The sequence below is a fragment of the Perognathus longimembris genome, chromosome 28, assembly GCF_023159225.1.
Source record: "Perognathus longimembris pacificus isolate PPM17 chromosome 28, ASM2315922v1, whole genome shotgun sequence".
Taxonomy (NCBI): domain Eukaryota; kingdom Metazoa; phylum Chordata; class Mammalia; order Rodentia; family Heteromyidae; genus Perognathus; species Perognathus longimembris.
Genome location: NC_063188.1, coordinates 98195033 through 98211726, shown reverse-complemented (window position 1 = coordinate 98211726; position 16694 = coordinate 98195033). Strand labels below are relative to the sequence as shown.

Sequence of the window (16694 nt, the reverse complement as noted above, 5' to 3'; positions counted from 1 at the left end):
CAAAATATGGGAACAACCCAGATGCCCCTACACAGATGAATGGATCCAAAAACTATGGTACCTTTACACAATGGAATACTACATAGCGATTAGGAATGGTGAAATATTGTTATTCGCAGGGAAATGGTCAGAACTCGAACAAATAATGTTGAGCGAGACAAGCCTAGAACACAGAAAACAAAGGGGCATATGCAATCTCCCTGATATATGACTGTTAAGAAAGGGAGACGGAGAGACAGTAGAGACCAGGTCTGTGAAACCAAAAACTGCTTGTCAAATGGTATTTCCCACAGGATTGGGGCAGCGACCCAACAGTATATAACTAAAACCAAACAACTACTCAACATATAAAGGTCAAAAATCGACCACTCAGTGGAATACAATAGCTCAAAAGCTATGTATGTACGTTCATATAAGACTACTGTCGACATATTGTCTAATATCGACATTACATTTAAAGCCCTAGGCGAATTTTCTTGGGCTTGGCCACGTGGCTACTGTATATGTTCTTGATAAATTGTATATTGTATATATGTCTACCTGACCTAGAGAAGGGAAAGAAAAACAGGGTGTAAGATATCACAAGAAATGTACACACTGCCCTACTGTGTAACTGTACCCTTTTTGCACAACACCTTGTCAAAAAAATTGTGTTCAATTAATAAATAAATAAAATAAAGAAGTCCTTTCTATTTAACCAGTATGCAAAATGTTTTTTCTGGCATGTGAAAAATAATCTATATTGATATTTTAATTTAGATGTTTGGTCCTTCATTTTATGACTTCATACTATGGTAACTATCAGCATATAGTGGTGCATTTTATTTTTTTTTATTATTTTTTTTTTGCCAGTCTTGGGGCTTGGACTCAGGGCCTGAGCACTGTCCCTGGCTTCTTTTTACTCAAGGCTAGCACTCTGCCACTTGAGCCACAGCGCCACTTCTGGCCATTTTCTGTATATGTGGTGCTGGGGAATTGAACCCAGGGCCTCATGTATACGAAGCAAGCACTCTTGCCACTAGGCCATATCCCCAGCCCTAGTGGTGCATTTTAAATTAAAATTATATTGATGTAGAACCTTCTAGGAATAACACATCTTTTTTGCCAGTCCTGGGCCTTGGACTCAGGGCCTGAGCACTGTCCCTGGCTTCTTTTTGCTCAAGGCTAGCACTCTACCACTTGAGCCACAGCGCCGCTTCTGGCCGTTTTCTGTATATGTGGTGCTGGGGAATTGAACCCAGGGCCTCATGTATACGAAGCAAGCACTCTTGCCACTAGGCCATATCCCCAGCCCTAGTGGTGCATTTTAAATTAAAATTATATTGATGTAGAACCTTCTAGGAATAACACATCTTTTTTGCCAGTCCTGGGCCTTGGACTCAGGGCCTGAGCACTGTCCCTGGCTTCTTTTTGCTAAAGGCTAGCACTCTACCACTTGAGCCACAGCACCACTTCTGGCTTTTTCTATATATGTGGTGCTGAGGAATCGAACCCAGGGCTTCATGTATACAAGTCAAGCACTCTACCACTAGGCCATATTCCCACTCCTTAATAACACATCTTATTTGAGGCAAAACAACCAGTATTATATACAGAGAGTAGCTGTTGGATGCTCATTTCTGGGAGCATCGCACCCCTTACCCTTCTACATGGAGTGGGCATTTGGTGGTTAAAGTGCTCATTGTAGTCAGATTGCTAGGGGAAAATGGAAAGAATCCTCCATTTGTTGAAGATTTACCTACTGAAAACCTTCAGTCTACTCACCTAGAATGAGGCAGCAAGTATGGATTGTTTTAAGACTGTAATCTTTCATTTTAAGTGTTTTTTTTGAAAATGGAAAAAGAGTCTAAGTAGGTAGGAAGAAAGGTTCTACAGATGACGTTCAAGAGTGGGTTCTTTTATTTTCAAGTCTTATTCAGTAGAGAGAGGAAAGGAAAGAAAGCAAAATGTAACTGAAAGTGTTAGAAAGTGGCTTTCTGGACTCTCTCATTTGCTGCCTTTATCACACAGAAGAAGAATAAGGAAAGAGTTTTTCAGTGAGCTCTGCTTTCCCTCTCCAGTCTGCCCCTGATGTTAGAGCAGGGAGCCCTAGCCATTGCAGGGGTAATGAGTTGAACCCCTAAGTATCTCCAAGAGTAGGAGAAGCACCTGTGTGTTTATTGACTGCTTGCTCCATGTCAGGTTCTGTACCATGTCATCACATTTAGTCTTACACAGGTTGATCCCCAGTTTATTTGTTTTGTTTTTGTTGCCAGTCCTGGGCTTGGACTCAGGGCCTGAGCACTGTCCCTGGCTTCTTCCCGCTCAAGGCTAGCACTCTGCCACTTGAGCCACAGCGCCACTTCCGTCTTTTTTCTATATGTGTGCTGCTGAGGAATCGAACCCAGGGCTTCATGTATACAGGGCGAGCACTTTACCTCTAGGCCATATTCCCAGCCCCTTGATCCCCCGTTTATAGATTAAAACAGCAGGGAAAGGGGCTTCGGTTTCCTTTCAGATAGGTACCTTTTCTGTCAGTGCCCTGTTTATGTAAATTTTATGCAAACCATTTCATACTATCTCCACAATCTCCCTGGACTTTTTTCTAAATTGTAAATGGGTAAGTTAAACACAAAAATTATACATAGTGGCTGAGTGGTAGAGTGGCTGAGTGGTAGAGTGCTTGCCTAGTATGCACGAAGCCCTGGGTTCCATTCCTCAGCACCACATAACCAGAAAAAGCCAGAAGTGGTGCTGTGGCTCAAGTGGCAGAGTGCTAGCCTTGAGCAAAAAGAAGCCAGGGACAGTGCTCAGGCCCTGAGTCTAAGCCCCAGGACTGGCAAAAAAAAAATTATACATAGTAATTATACTAAAGGGATTAACGTGTAATGCTGAATACATGTATAGATTACACAATACTTAAAGTTCCTAAAATGTTTATCATTTCTTTGGGGTAAAAACTTTCACAATCCTTTCTTCTAGTTTCTTTTTTTGCCAGTCCTGGGGCTTGGACTCAGGGCCTGAGCACTGTCCCTGGCTTCTTTTTGCTTCTTTTTTTTTTTTTTTTTTTTTTTTTAAATTTTTTTTTATTATCAATTGAACATAAATTTTTTTTTTTTTACAAGGTGCTGTGCAAAGAGGGTGCAGTTACATAGTAGGGCAGTGTGTACATTTCTTGTGATATCTTACAACCTGTTTTCCCATCCCTTGTCTAGGTCAGGTAGACCCATATGCAGTATACAATGTATCAAGCACATATACAGTGTTCACAGACTTGGTCTCTACTGTCTCTCCATCTCCCTTTGTTAACAGTCATATATCAGGGAGATCATGCCCCTTTGTTTTCTGTGTTCTAGGCTTGTCTCACTCAACATTATTTGTTCGAGTTCTGACCATTTCCCTGCAAATAACAATATTTCACCATTCCTAATCGCTATGTAGTATTCCATTGTGTATAAGTACCATATTTTTTGGATCCATTCATCTGTGGAGGGGCATCTGGGTTGTTTCCAAATTTTGGCTATTGTGAATTGTGCTGCGATAAACATGGAAGTACAAATGTCCTTTTGATATCTTGGGTTTTGCTGTTTAGGATAGATGCCTAGGAGTGGTATGGCTGGGTCATAGGGTAGGTCTATATTGAGCTTTTTGAGAAACCTCCATACTGTTCTCCAAAGTGGCTGTACTAATTTGCACTCCCACCAACAATGGAGAAGGGTTCCTCTTTCCCCACAGCCCCTCCAGCATTTGTTGTTTCCTGAGTTCAGAGTATAGGCCATTCTAACTGGGGTGAGGTGGTATCTCAGGGTTGTTTTTATTTGCATTTCCTTTACTAGCAGGGATGTTGAGCATTTCCTCATGTGTTTCTTTGCCATTTTTATATCTTCTCTTGTGAAGTCTCTCTTTAGCTCTTTTGCCCATTTCCTAATAGGTTTATTGGGCTTGGAGGGGCTTAGTTTTTTGAGTTCTCTGTAGATGACAGATATCAGGCCTTTGTCTGTTGCTGTGCTGGTAAATATCCTTTCCCATATCGTTGGCTGTCTTTCTATTTTGGTGGCTATGACCTTAGCTGTGCAGAAACTTTTTAATTTGTAGTAGTCCCATTTGTTGAGTCTTTCCCCTATTTGTTGTGCGCCTGGGACTCTATTCAGGAAGTTCCTTCCTGTGCCTATAAGTTCTAGTGTCTTTCCTACTCTGTCCTTCAGTAGTTTCAAGGATTCAGGTCTGATGTTGAGGTCCTTGATCCATTTTGAGTTGATCTTGGTGCATGGTGATAGGCTTGGGTCTACTTTGAGTTTTCTGCATATGGCTGCCCAGTTCTCCCAGCACCAGTAGTTGAAGAGGCTATGTTTATTCCATTGTATGTCTTTAGCTCCTTTGTCGAATATCAGTTGGCTGTAAGAGTGCGGTTTTATTTCTGGGTCTTCAATTCTAATCCACTGGTCTTCCGATCTGTTTTTATACCAATACCATGCTGTTTTTGTTATGATGGCCTTGTAGTAGAGCTTGAAGTCTGGTATGGTGATACCTCCTGCACTATGTTTTTTGCCTAGAATTGCTTTGGCTATTCTAGGTTTTTTGCTGTTCCATATGAATTTATGGATTGGTTTCTCTATTTCAGTGAAGAATGTGGCTGGGATTTTGATAGGTATTGCATTGAATTTGTATAACAATTTGGGCAGTATGGCCATTTTCACTATATTGATTCTGCCTACCCATGAGCATGGGAGGTCTTTCCATCTCCTTGTGTCTTCTTTGATTTCCCTTATTAGATTTTTGTAGTTTTCATTGAATAGGACCGTCACGTCCTTGGTTAAGTTGATCCCTAGGTACTTTATTCTTTTTTTGGCTACTGTAAATGGAATCGTTTCCATAATTTCCTTTTCTGTTTGTCTATTGCTGGTGTACAGAAAAGCTGCTGACTTTTGTGGATTGATTTTGTATCCTGCTACTTTGCCAAATTGGTTTATTAGATGTAGGAGTTTGGGTACTGAGTTTTTTGGGTCCTTGAGATATAAGATCATGTCGTCTGCGAATAGGGATAACTTGATTTCTTCCTTGCCGATGTGGATCCCTTTGATGTCCTCCTCTTGCCTTATTGCTATGGCTAGGGATTCCAGTACTATGTTGAACAGAAGTGGGGAGAGTGGGCATCCTTGTCTTGTTCCTGTGTTTAGGGGGAATGATTTAAGTTTCTCTCCATTTAATATGATATTAGCAGTTGGTCTGTTGTATATGGCTTTTATTGTTTTGAGGAATGTTCCATCTATTCCTGTTCTCTCCAAAGCTTTTAATAGGTATGGATGTTGTATTTTGTCAAAGGCTTTTTGGGCATCGACTGAGATAACAATGTGATTCTTGATTTTAGTTCTGTTTATGTGGTGAATTACATTGATTGATTTACGGATGTTGAACCATCCTTGTGACTGAGGGATGAAGCCTACTTGGTCATGATGTATGATATTCTTGATCACTTTCTGGATCCTGTTAGCTAATATTTTATTGAGGAGCTTTGCATCTGTGTTCATTAGTGATATTGGTCTGTAGTTCTCTTTTTTTGTTGGATCTTTGCCTGGTTTGGGGATGAGTATGATATTAGCTTCGTAGAATGAGTTCGGGATTTTTCCCTCCGTTTCTATTTCGCGGAAGAGTTTGAGGAGTATTGGAATTAGCTCCTCACTAAAGGTTTTGTAGAATTCATTGGTGAATCCATCTGGGCCTGGGCTTTTCTTAGTAGGGAGGTTCTTGATTACCTCCTGTATCTCACTGTAAGTTATTGGTTTATTTAGTTGATTTATTTCTTCTTGGTTCAGTTTGGGCAGTTTGTACTTCTCTAAGAATTGATCCATTTCTGTAAAATTATTGTTTTTTGTTGAGTAGAGGTTTTGGAAATAGCTCCTTATGATTGTTTGAATATCGTGTGTATTTGTTGTAATTTTTCCTGTGGAGTCCCTGATTTTACGAATATGAGTCTCTTCTCTTCTTTTTTTTGTGAGTCTTGCAAGGGGTCTGTCAATTTTGTTTATTTTCTCAAAGAACCAGCTTTTAGTCTTATTTATTTGTTGAATGGTCTTTCTATTTTCAATCAGATTTATCTCTTCTTTAATCTTTGTAATCTCTCCCCTCCTAGTCGTTTTAGATTCTGTCATTTCTTGTTTCTCCAGTTGTTTTAGTTTCATCGTGAGGGTATTCACCTGCTCTGCTTCCATTCTTTTAATGTGGGTACTGAGTGCAATGATCTTGCCCCTCAGTACTGCCTTAGCTGTGTCCCATAGGTTTCTTTGTGATGTGTTTTCTTTGTCATTGTGGCTTATGAATTCGTTGATTTCATCTTTAATTTGATCTGTGGCCCAAGTGTTGGATAGCAGCATGGGGTTTAGCCTCCAAGAGTGTGTATAGGCTCTGTGGTATCCTTTGTTGTTGAGGGTTACCTTTAATCCACTGTGATCAGATATAATACATGGGATGATGTCAATTCTTTTGTATTTGCTGAGGTTCTTTGTGTGGGCTATGACGTGGTCTATTTTGGAATATGATCCATGGGCTGCTGAAAAGAAGGTGTATTGGGTCTCTGTAGGGTGGAAGGTTCTATATAGGTCTGTTAGATCCATTTGGGCAATGGTGTTATTTAGGTCCTCAGCTCCCTTACTAATCCTCTGGGTGTTGGATCTGTCTCTTGGAGAGAGAGGAGTATTAAAGTCACCCACTATGATTGTGTTTGCATCTATCTTGCTCTGTAATTCTGTGAGAATTTGCTTGACATATGTCGGGCCTCTTTTGTTCGGTGAGTATACATTTATCACCGTGATGTCTTGATTCTGGATTTTTCCTTGTATCAATATGTAGTGTCCTTCTTTGTCTTTTTGAGTGGACTTTAAAGAGAAATCCAGCTTGTCTGAGATCAGGATGGCTACACCTGCCGTTTTGGTGGGTGCATTTGCTTGGTAGATCTTGCTCCATCCTTTCATTCGAAGCCTGTTTTTGTCCCTTGCTGTAAGGTGGGTCTCTTGTAGACAACAGATGTCAACTTTTTGCTTGCGGATCCATTCTGCCAGTCTGCTCCTCTTGATCGGGGAGTTTAAGCCATTTATATTTAAAGAGATCAAGGATAAGGGTGTTTTTTCTCCTTCCATTTTCTTGTTGGGCTGTTTTTTCCTGTTGTTTTTTTTTTTTTTCTTCTTGTCTTTAGTGAGCTTGTGTTTCTGCTGGACTTTGGCTATTGAAGTTTCTTTCTGAATCTGTCTGTGTGTCTTTTACGATCTCTGTTGGGTGGGCTTCCCCTCTTAATATTCGCTGTAGGGCTGGTTTTTTATTCACATACTCCTTTAGCTCCTCTTTGGTGTGGAAAGATCTGGTTCTCCCTTCGAATGTGAACTCCAGTTTCACTGGATATTTGATCCGAGGTTGTAAATTGTTATTCTGAAGTACTTGGATGGTGTTCTTCCACTCACTTCGAGCTTGGTAAGTTTGTGTGGATAAGTCGGATGTTATTCGAATCCTCTTCCCATTGAAAAAAGTTTCCTTCTTCGCTTTGGCTGAATTCAGAATTTGCTCTTTAATCTTGAGGTCTGTAGTCTTGAATATTATGTGCCTTGGGGTGGTTTTCCTGGGGTCTGGCCTGCCAGGTGTCCTATAGGCTTCGGTTACCTGGATGGGGTCCCCTGTGAGATTGGGGAAGTTTTCTGCAATAACTTTATTGAGAACATGATTAAGCCCTCTGCTCTGATATTCGGCTCCTTCTTCTATTCCAATTATACGCAGATTATATCTCTTGTCTTTGTCCATTAGTTCCTGGAGTAATCTTCCCTGAAGCTTCACCTTTTCTTGGAGTGTGGTCATTTTCTGGTTGTTGTCAGCTGCTTCATCGTCCAGGCGAGAGATTCTGGATTCCATATGGTCCACTCTTTGTGTTATGGTTTCAATTGCGGAGTTTATGGATGTCAGAGAGCTATTCATGGTTGTCATATCAGCTCTGATCGTGGAAATTTCTTCCTTTAAAGAGTTGTATTTTAAATCTATTTTTTCATGCATTTCAATTCTCAGGGTGTGGAGATTTTCTTTAAAGGCGGCTTGCATTGTATCCATTTTTGCTTCCATTTCTTTAAACGAGGCTTGCATTGTATCCAGTTTTGCTTCCATTTCTTTCTTGGCTTCCTGGGTGTCCTTCCAGATTTCCGCTCTAAACTCCTGGAATTGTTTTCTGATTTCATTTCTGACGGTTTCGATCATTCCTGTTAACATGTCCTCATTTGCTTTTTTATTCTCCATCTCCTCTCCAGTCGTGCTGCTTTTTGGAGCTGGCGAGTTGGCTTGTCCTTTGATGAACTGAGTTATGTTTCTTTGTGATTTGCGCATCTGGAAGTCTGTGTAGATCTTCCCTCCCTTCTGTGTAGGCGTGTCTGCGTCAGCAGGTGCTGTCGCTGTGGCCCCGCCCACCAGTGCAGGGCACGCCTATCAGAGCGGGCGCTTTCGCCGGGGCCCCGCCCTCCTGTGCACTGTGAGTCCCCTACAACAGGCACTTAAGTGGGGTCTGCCTCCCAGAGCGAGCCCTGGGTTGTTGGGTTGTGCTTGCGCCCTCCCGCGAGTCCGTTGGGGGGGGGAAGCAGTATGTGTGGGGCCCAGTGGGATCGACTGTCCGGGTGTGGCTTGGCACCCTCAGACCTCGCCTCCGCTTCGAGGAGGGGGAACGAGATCAGGCTCAGGTGACCCTGCTGGGCTGGTATTGCCCACCAGCGCCTGTGATTTTAGTTGTAAGAGTCCGCAAGGTCTAGGCGCCTCGGGTGGGGCTTGCCCTGCCGGCCGTCCCTGGCCCCTGTTGGGAAGGGGGCGGGGCCGGTTCTGCCAGTTCAGGAACCTTTGGGGGCTTGGGGCTGTTCCGCCCTTCCCCTGCTAGACTGGCTTCCCAGTGCCTGCTGGGAGCTTCCCGCCTGATTTGGGGAATCTTTGTTCCCACGGGAGTGGGGAGGGGGAGGGAGGGAGATATATCGTCTTTGTCGGGCTTGGGTCTCCCGTTGGGGGAAGGGATTATGGGGGACTCACTTTTGCTGCTTTGTGTGTGTGTCCCGCACCGCCGTTGGCCCTTCGGGGGTTGGCGAAGTGTCGTGGTGGTTCCCCCCGTTCCCTCTTTCTGCCGCGCTGGGTTCCCTTGTCCGAATCCGGTGTGGACCCGAACTTCTCGTTGCTGCTGGGTGTGTCTTGGTCCGCACCCTGCTTTGTGTCCGTGGGGTCTCCCGCTATATGGATTCTGCGCTCCTGGCAACCTGTCTGCCAATCGCCGGGTTTCCCTTTCCCAGCCTGACCCTGTTTGGGCCAGGGCCGGCTGGTGGGGGGAGGGTGCCCCGATTAATCTCCGGCTCCGTGTAGGTTTTCGGTTCTTCTTTTTTGCTCCTTTTTGTTTTCCTGCGTTTCTCCACTGCTTCTGGATGCTGGTTTTGCTGGGTTCTTGGTGGAGTGTTGGGTGTTGGAGTTCCCAGCTCGCTATTCAGTTGGTGCGAGTCGGGGTGCCTCCCTATTGTCTCGGCGCCATCTTTCTCCTCCTTTTTGCTTCTTTTTGCTCAAGGCTAGCACTCTGCCACTTGAGCCACAGCGCCACTTCTGGCCATTTTCTGTATATGTGGTGCTGGGGAATCAAACCCAGGGCCTCATGTATATGAGGCAGGCACTCTTGCCACTAGGCCATATCCCCAGCCCCTCTTCTAGTTTCTTAAATGCAGAGTACATAATTGTTATCTCTAGTCACCATATTGTGCAATAGTACCCAGCTAATTATAACTTGATCAAATTTTGCTTCCCCAATCCCTTTCCTACCATCTCTGGCCTCTAGGAGCCTATTCTACTCTCAACTTCTATGAGATAAACTTTTTAAAGTTCTCCATGTGAGTGAGATCATTCGGTATGTGATTGCTATGCCTGCACTGTCTCCCCTACCTTCTATAGTCAGTGTAGTGTCTTTTTCTCTTAGACAAGCCTTACTAGATTACTGTACCCAATGGTGGGCGGGTCTCTCTGGTATGTATGATCTCTGCATGGCAGTCAGAGCCTGTCATTTAGAATCACAGAGCCTTTTGAGTCTACTTTCAGAGTGGTAGAACTATGTTCCTAGAGAAACACATTTGGGAAAATTGCCAAGTACAGAAGTAGTAGTGTTTATTTGAAAACAAATTCAGATTATATCCTAGGTCACTTTTCTGTTCCTACTGGTAACACTACTAGGAACGTATTTGTGTTTAAAAAAAAAAAGAAGAAGAAACTGTTTTTAAGGGTACTTCATGAAATAAATGTTCTTTTCACTTCTAATTATTTTCATAAACTTGATATTTCAGAAACTTTAGACTGCAGAATCACTTCATTTTCCCAACTAGTAGTAACTGTGTTACCCCACAAACACTTCATTTCTCCAAATATTAATTGTGAATTTGTATATCGTTTTTCATCTCTTACTAGGGAGAGATAATGCATGTGAGAAAACTTCATATATGTTTCTACGAAAGGAACTTCCTGTGCGGCTGGCCAATACAATGAGAGAAGTTAATCTTTTACCTGATAACTTACTGAACCGCCCTTCAGTGCGATTGGTTCAGAGTTGGTAAGTAAATATTGTGGCTTATTGTGTATCTTCCCTACCATGCACTGAGCATTTGGCATTGTAACTGTTCTCCACAAGAATGCACATATACTACCTGTGTAGGAATATGACTCAATCAGGATTACTGTGTTTCCCATGACATTAAAGGTCTTTTTTTTTGGTCCATCCTGGGGCTTGAACTCAGGGCCTGAGCACTGTTCCTGAGCTTCTTTTGCTCAATGCTAGCACTCTACCACTTGAGCCACAGCGCCACTTCTGGCTTTTTTCTGTTGATGGTACTGAGGAATGGAACCCAGGACTTCATGCACGCTAGGCAAGTACTCTACCACTATTCCCAGCCTAAAAGTCTTTTTACAATTGCTCATTTACAGTTGTTTTCATGAAAATATTCTCAGCCCTAATAGACACTTTTTTGACCTTTTCAATCTTCTTTTTCTGGGTATAGATGTGAGTTCTCATTTTAAAAAAGAAAAGTAGAGAATGCTAGCAAAGCCTTGAAATCTAGTGGTTCTGGGTGAGTGAGCCTGCCTTCCTTCAACTAAGATGTTTCCTATTTTAATTATGTATCGGCTTTAGCTTCTTCTTTTGTCTTCCTTTATGAGACATTCCATGACAGTAGTATTCCTTGTAGCACAAACAGATGAATCATTTTTAAGGAAAATGGCAGGTCAGATTGGAAAAATAGAAACTGTTCAGTGCTTTGTCTGCCCTGTAGAAAGTATGGCAAGTCTTCACCGTAAAACTTCGAAGTTTGATCAGTTATAGCTGTGAAACATAAAGTATATATTACTTAACTGAAGAACTGGAATTTGTGAGATGGAACTCCCCACTCATAAACTGGGTGGAATCTGTGAGTGGTCAGATGTAAGAACAGGTGCTGTGTTTTTAGAAAGGGATTTGCATGCATTTGCAAAACATTTGCATGTCTACTCTTGTTATAAAAGCAAGGTAAAAGTCCCTGGAAAAAGATACAGGACATAGAGAGGCCAAGGCTGTGGGAATGTAGGTGCTGGGTAGAAAAATATCAACTGTGACTGGGTGCCAGGGGCTCACCCCTGTAATACTAGCTACTCAGGAGGCTGAGATCTGATTATCGTGGTTTGAAGTCAGCTAGGGCAGAAAAGTCTCCATGAGACTTTTATCTCCAGTTAACCACTCGAAAGCCAGAAGTGGCACTATGGCTCAAGTGGTAGAGGGCTAGCTTTGAGCATGAAGATGCTCAGGGACAGTGCCCAGGCCCTGAGTTCAAGCCTCACCACCAACCAAAAAAATGGGGCTGGCAATGTGACTTAGCGGTAAGAGTGCTGGTTCAATTCCTCAGTATCACATAAATAGAAAAAGCTAGAAATGGCGCTGTGGCTCAAGAGGTAGAGTGCTAGCCTTGAGCAAAAAGAAGCCAGGGATGGTGCCCAGGCCCTGAGTTCAAGCCCCAGAACTGGCAAGAAAAAAAGACCATCAGATTTTTTGCAGAAAGTATAAATCACTATTTCAGGCCACTAGGAACTCTAGGTAGGCAAGGTCAAATCACTTGTTCTGAGAGGTGGTTACTACCGTACATTTTGCTTTGCTTATATAGGTTGTAGTTGCTTCAAAGATTTCAAGATAAATTGCTGGCCCTGAAATGTTTTCCAACCAATAACTAATTCTCCCGACACCAAGTGGGTGTTTCACAACTCTGTTAAATCCTAAGTATCTGAAGTTACTACAGATCCCACAGCTTAAAGGCTCCTTAGCTCTTCAAGAACGTGCTCCCCCCCTTTCAAGGTCAAGTTCTGATGGGCTGTAAATTAAGTAAATTAGGTTTGATCATTTTGCTATGGCCTACAGAACCCAGGGGCACTTTGCTTATGTTTATAGTCGTACTTTCAAAGACCCAACTCTGGAGCAGCCTAGCTGAAAAAAACACAGTGTGCCAGGTATGGGAGGTCTGTGCTCTGTGCACAAGTCTCCTGATCCCTAGGGATCAGATGCCTAGAAGCTTTCAGAATCTCCTTGTGAAAATAATTTTTATGGAGCTAGATCTCCAGACTCCGCCCTTCCCAGTGGTTCAGGGTAAGGGTAAAGTCCCAGCCCTCTAATTACTAGGGTGAGTGTCCCTGAGTTTATCTAGGGGTTCCACCCTAAGTCATCTCATGATTAGCATAGACGCTCCTTGATTGAAAGGAATTCCTCATGAACAATGGGAGGTAGTCCTCTCATTCAGGAAAGGGTTTTAGAACCTGGCAGGAAAGGGCTGGGGAACATTAAACATGTTCTTCTTTATACCAAACTGGCAAAATAGAGACACAGACAAATCACTGTATCCACCCTCTTTTTTTTTTTGTCTCTTCTCCATTTTTTTCCCTATCCATTCCACGCACATGGGCACTTGCCATTTCTTCCTGTTCATTCTATTTTGAAAAGCAATTTCCTGCTTCAGAAAAGGGTTGCAAGACTAGTAGAGTGCATTGTGTTAACATTTGGCTACATTTGTTCTGTAATCATCACTCACATTCATCATATTCTCTGTATATGTGTCTGTTATGTGTGGATATACACACACACACCCTACGAAAGTTGTCAGATTTAAAGTGGAGTTGTTTATGTCAAGCTTAACAACAACAACAAAACCCAAATAAATAAAGCTAGGATGTTTTGAAGAAAGAGTTGTGAGTAACTGTCACAAGACTGTGTCAGAACCACAAGCCTGCACAGAGGCCATTGTAGAGTTCTAGAAAAAGCAGTTCTACAAGGACATGTGGCCAGTAGATTCAACTTCTGACTGCCACTCTTGTTATTAGTCATTATGACCCAAGATTATTGTTTGACAGTATCTGATGTAATCCTCATGTCTGTTTGAAACATCTTGGCTTCCTTCAACCCCTTCAAGGCAAGATTTAAAAAAACAAACTATATACCTAGTTTACCAGGCAGGGCATGATGGGAGTTCGCAGTGCCATTTTCCCCTGTTTCCGTTGTGATGCTATTCTCAACTAAATACAAGTATCCTTTGGAGAATATCTCTCTGATGTTTTTTTAATTTAGATGGACATGTTATACACATTTCTTTCTCCTGAGCTATTTGGGATGAGGTAAACCTTATAACCCTTTGCCCCTAAATACTTGAGCATGGTCTCCTGGAAATAACTCTTAGGAAACCAAAATATGATTATTCCATGTAGGAAGTTTACATTGATACGATAATATTTTATAATATATAATACTTTTATCATTTTATCGTTCTGCCTTTCTCTCTTTTTCTTGCTTTCCTTTTTTTAAAGTTTTTCAGCATTTTCCCTTCTGAGTTAATACTTAAGGTCACATCATCACAGTTAAGAGCACTCATTTGTGTGCCTTTGTCATTTTCTTTTGCTTTAAAAAGGTGAGTTTTCTAGCTGGGCACTGGTGGCTCATGCCTTGTAATCTTAGCTACTAAAAGCAGGCTGAGATTAGGAATCATGGTTCAAAGCCAGCCTGAGCAGACAAGTTCAAGAGAATTTTATCTCCAATTAACCACCAAAAAGCTGGAAGCAGAAGTGTAGCTCAAGTGGTAGAGCAAAAAGCTCAGGGACAGTGCTCAGGACCTACACAAAAAAAGTGAATTTTATGTGAACATACTGTGGACTACTACCACCCTTTTAGCTCTTTAGTTCTCTTGCTTTTCAGGCTAGGAATCTCAGCATAATCTTTGATTCCTCTCCATTTTAGAGTTTGCTCTTTAGAGGTGTATCTCTTTTGGAAAAGGATGGATGTGTGATTTCACTTGTGTGTGGCAGGACAGAGAGCATCACTTGAGTTGGCCATGTTAGACTTCTTAGGGTGATTTTATCTTTTCTGTCAGTTGTGGGACTTGAATTCTGGGCTTAGGCACTGTCCCTGAGCTCTTCAGCTCAAGGCTAGTGCTCTACCACTTGAGCCACAGTGCAACTTCCTGTTTTCTGGTGGTTTATTGGAGATAAGAGTATCAAGTCCAGGCTGGCTTTGAACCATGATCTTCAGATCTCAGTGTCCTGAATAGCTAGGATTACAGGCATGAGCCACCAGCCTGGCTCTTAGGGTGACTTTGAAGTGAGGAAAACAAATATTTGATTTCATGTACATAAAGAGCAGTGGGGTCCTTGTTTCTTTGTGTCTGGCTCACTTCACTTAGTATGATTTTTTCCAAATCATTCCATTTCCTTACAAATGGGGCAATGTCATTCTTTCTGATCAGAAATAATTAGTACATGTCTAGGATAGTCCTAGCAGAAGATCACAATAGCTCAATAGCTATATATATATGAACACACAAGATAATGCTAAGCAAAATGAACTCCAAGTTATGGAAAAAAGTGGTTTATCATTGTTACTGTTATTTTCAACATAGCACGAGAAATTATGCCTTTTTCTTTTGTCTTTCTTCCCCATGGTTTTACCTCTGCTAACACTGTAACTGATTTTGGTACCCTGGATATTGCATATATGTGTGTTGGAACTAGGGAAGGGAAGGGGAATATCAAAATGGAGAGACAAAAGATAAAAGACAAGTCAGTGCAACAGCAATACTCACAAAACTATATGCTGTAAACTAACTGTACAACTCATGGGGGGGGTAAGGGAAATGGGGAGGGGGGAGGATGGGGGGTGATGAGGGAGGAGGTAACAAGTTGGATAAGAAATATATGCACTGCCTTACATATGAAACTGTAACCCCTCTGTACATCACTTTGACAATGAAGAAATTTAAAAAACAAAGAGCAGTGGGGAATGAAGTGTAGAAACTGAATCCTAGCCATCCCAGTGTCTGACCAGGTGCTGGGGCCTGTTGTTTTCACAGACATCCTAGAGCCTGCCAAGAGATGGGGGTGGGGGCTGTCCACTCAGCTCCAAGGCCTAGAGGTGGTTAAGCCAGCCCTTGAATTGCAGATGTCTGGCCCTGCCTTGGTGAATATGTAGCCCCAGGGGAGCTCTGCTCCTGGTGCTGGGTTTAAGTATATTGCTTGGCTGAGGCTTGGTCTCCACCCAACGTGTGACCTTTGTCTTGAAAAGTTTGTCTTTAAGGACTGGGACTATGGCCTAGTGGTAGAGTGCTTGTCTCTTATACATGAAGCCCTTGGTTTGATTCCTCAGCACCACATATATAGAAAAAGCCAGAAGTGGCCTTAGAATAAAAAGCCCCCAGAGATGGCACTCAGGCCCTGAGTTCAAGCCCCAGGACTGGCAAAAAGAAAAAAAAAAGTTCTTTAAAAGCTTGGTGCAAGCTCTGTTTGGGCCTGTAGATTTTTGTAATTGGCCAACCACAGTCCACTAGCATCCCAATAGTCCAAAAAAGACTCCCCAAATTGACCTCTCAAAATGTGGCTTCTCTATTTTCTCATGACTGGTTTTCTATCTGATTTAATTTACTGCACAACAATTTGACCTGATAATTTTAAACACATGAGACCGTGGAAGCCCTGGAGACAGGAGAAGAAGGTCCATAAGGAGGTTTATTAGTGGGGCCATAGTTCCCACGAGAGAGGGAGCTACATGGCGTCTGCACCTTACCCAGGTGGCAGCCTCTCTCTCTCTCTCTCTCTCTCTCTCTCTCTCTCTCTCTCTCTCTCTCTCTCTCTCTCTCTCTCTTTCTCTCTCAGGTATGGGTGGATCTGGGGGCTAGTGGGAGGAGCTAAGGACCTGAGGCTAGGGAAATGCTAACAGTATGTCCACTCCTGAGCCCAGTCTCTGTGTTCAGGGGAATACATACCACAGCCATTGACTTATACCTAGACTACTGGACAAACTCATAATTCTGACAAGAGAAATAGGATTACTCAGAGGGAAAAATGGGATAACTCCCACACTAGTGATACAGGTACCTCCAACTTCTTCTGACACACTTGGAATATATGTGGGAGTAGGATGAAATTTAAGAGTGCTCTTGAAAATAGGGAAAAGTGGATTGAATGGTGAGCAGATAGCTAACACAATTAACTCTTCTTTTTAAGGTATATGCAGAGTTTCCTTGAACTTCTAGAATATGAAAACAAGAGCCCCGAAGACCCACAGGTCTTGGATAAGTAAGTATGGTACCACTTACCTAAAAATAATATATATATGTATATATATATGCATAAAAGGATGTTTTCCTAAATGAAACTCAAGCCATTAAGATGCAAGAATTAGGGCTGGG

General features: G+C 42.4%; 1 protein-coding gene across 2 annotated transcripts in view; it reads left to right on the top strand.

Annotated features, from left to right (window-relative positions):
* Pdk3 (pyruvate dehydrogenase kinase 3) overlaps positions 1-16694 on the top strand; it is a 71142-nt gene that overhangs the window by 22838 nt on the left and 31610 nt on the right. For both annotated transcript variants that reach the window (XM_048336479.1, XM_048336478.1), the window contains exons 2-3: positions 10423-10564; positions 16510-16581. In XM_048336479.1, the coding sequence (XP_048192436.1) occupies positions 10423-10564; positions 16510-16581 (214 nt within the window). The remainder of the gene's footprint in view (positions 1-10422; positions 10565-16509; positions 16582-16694) is intronic.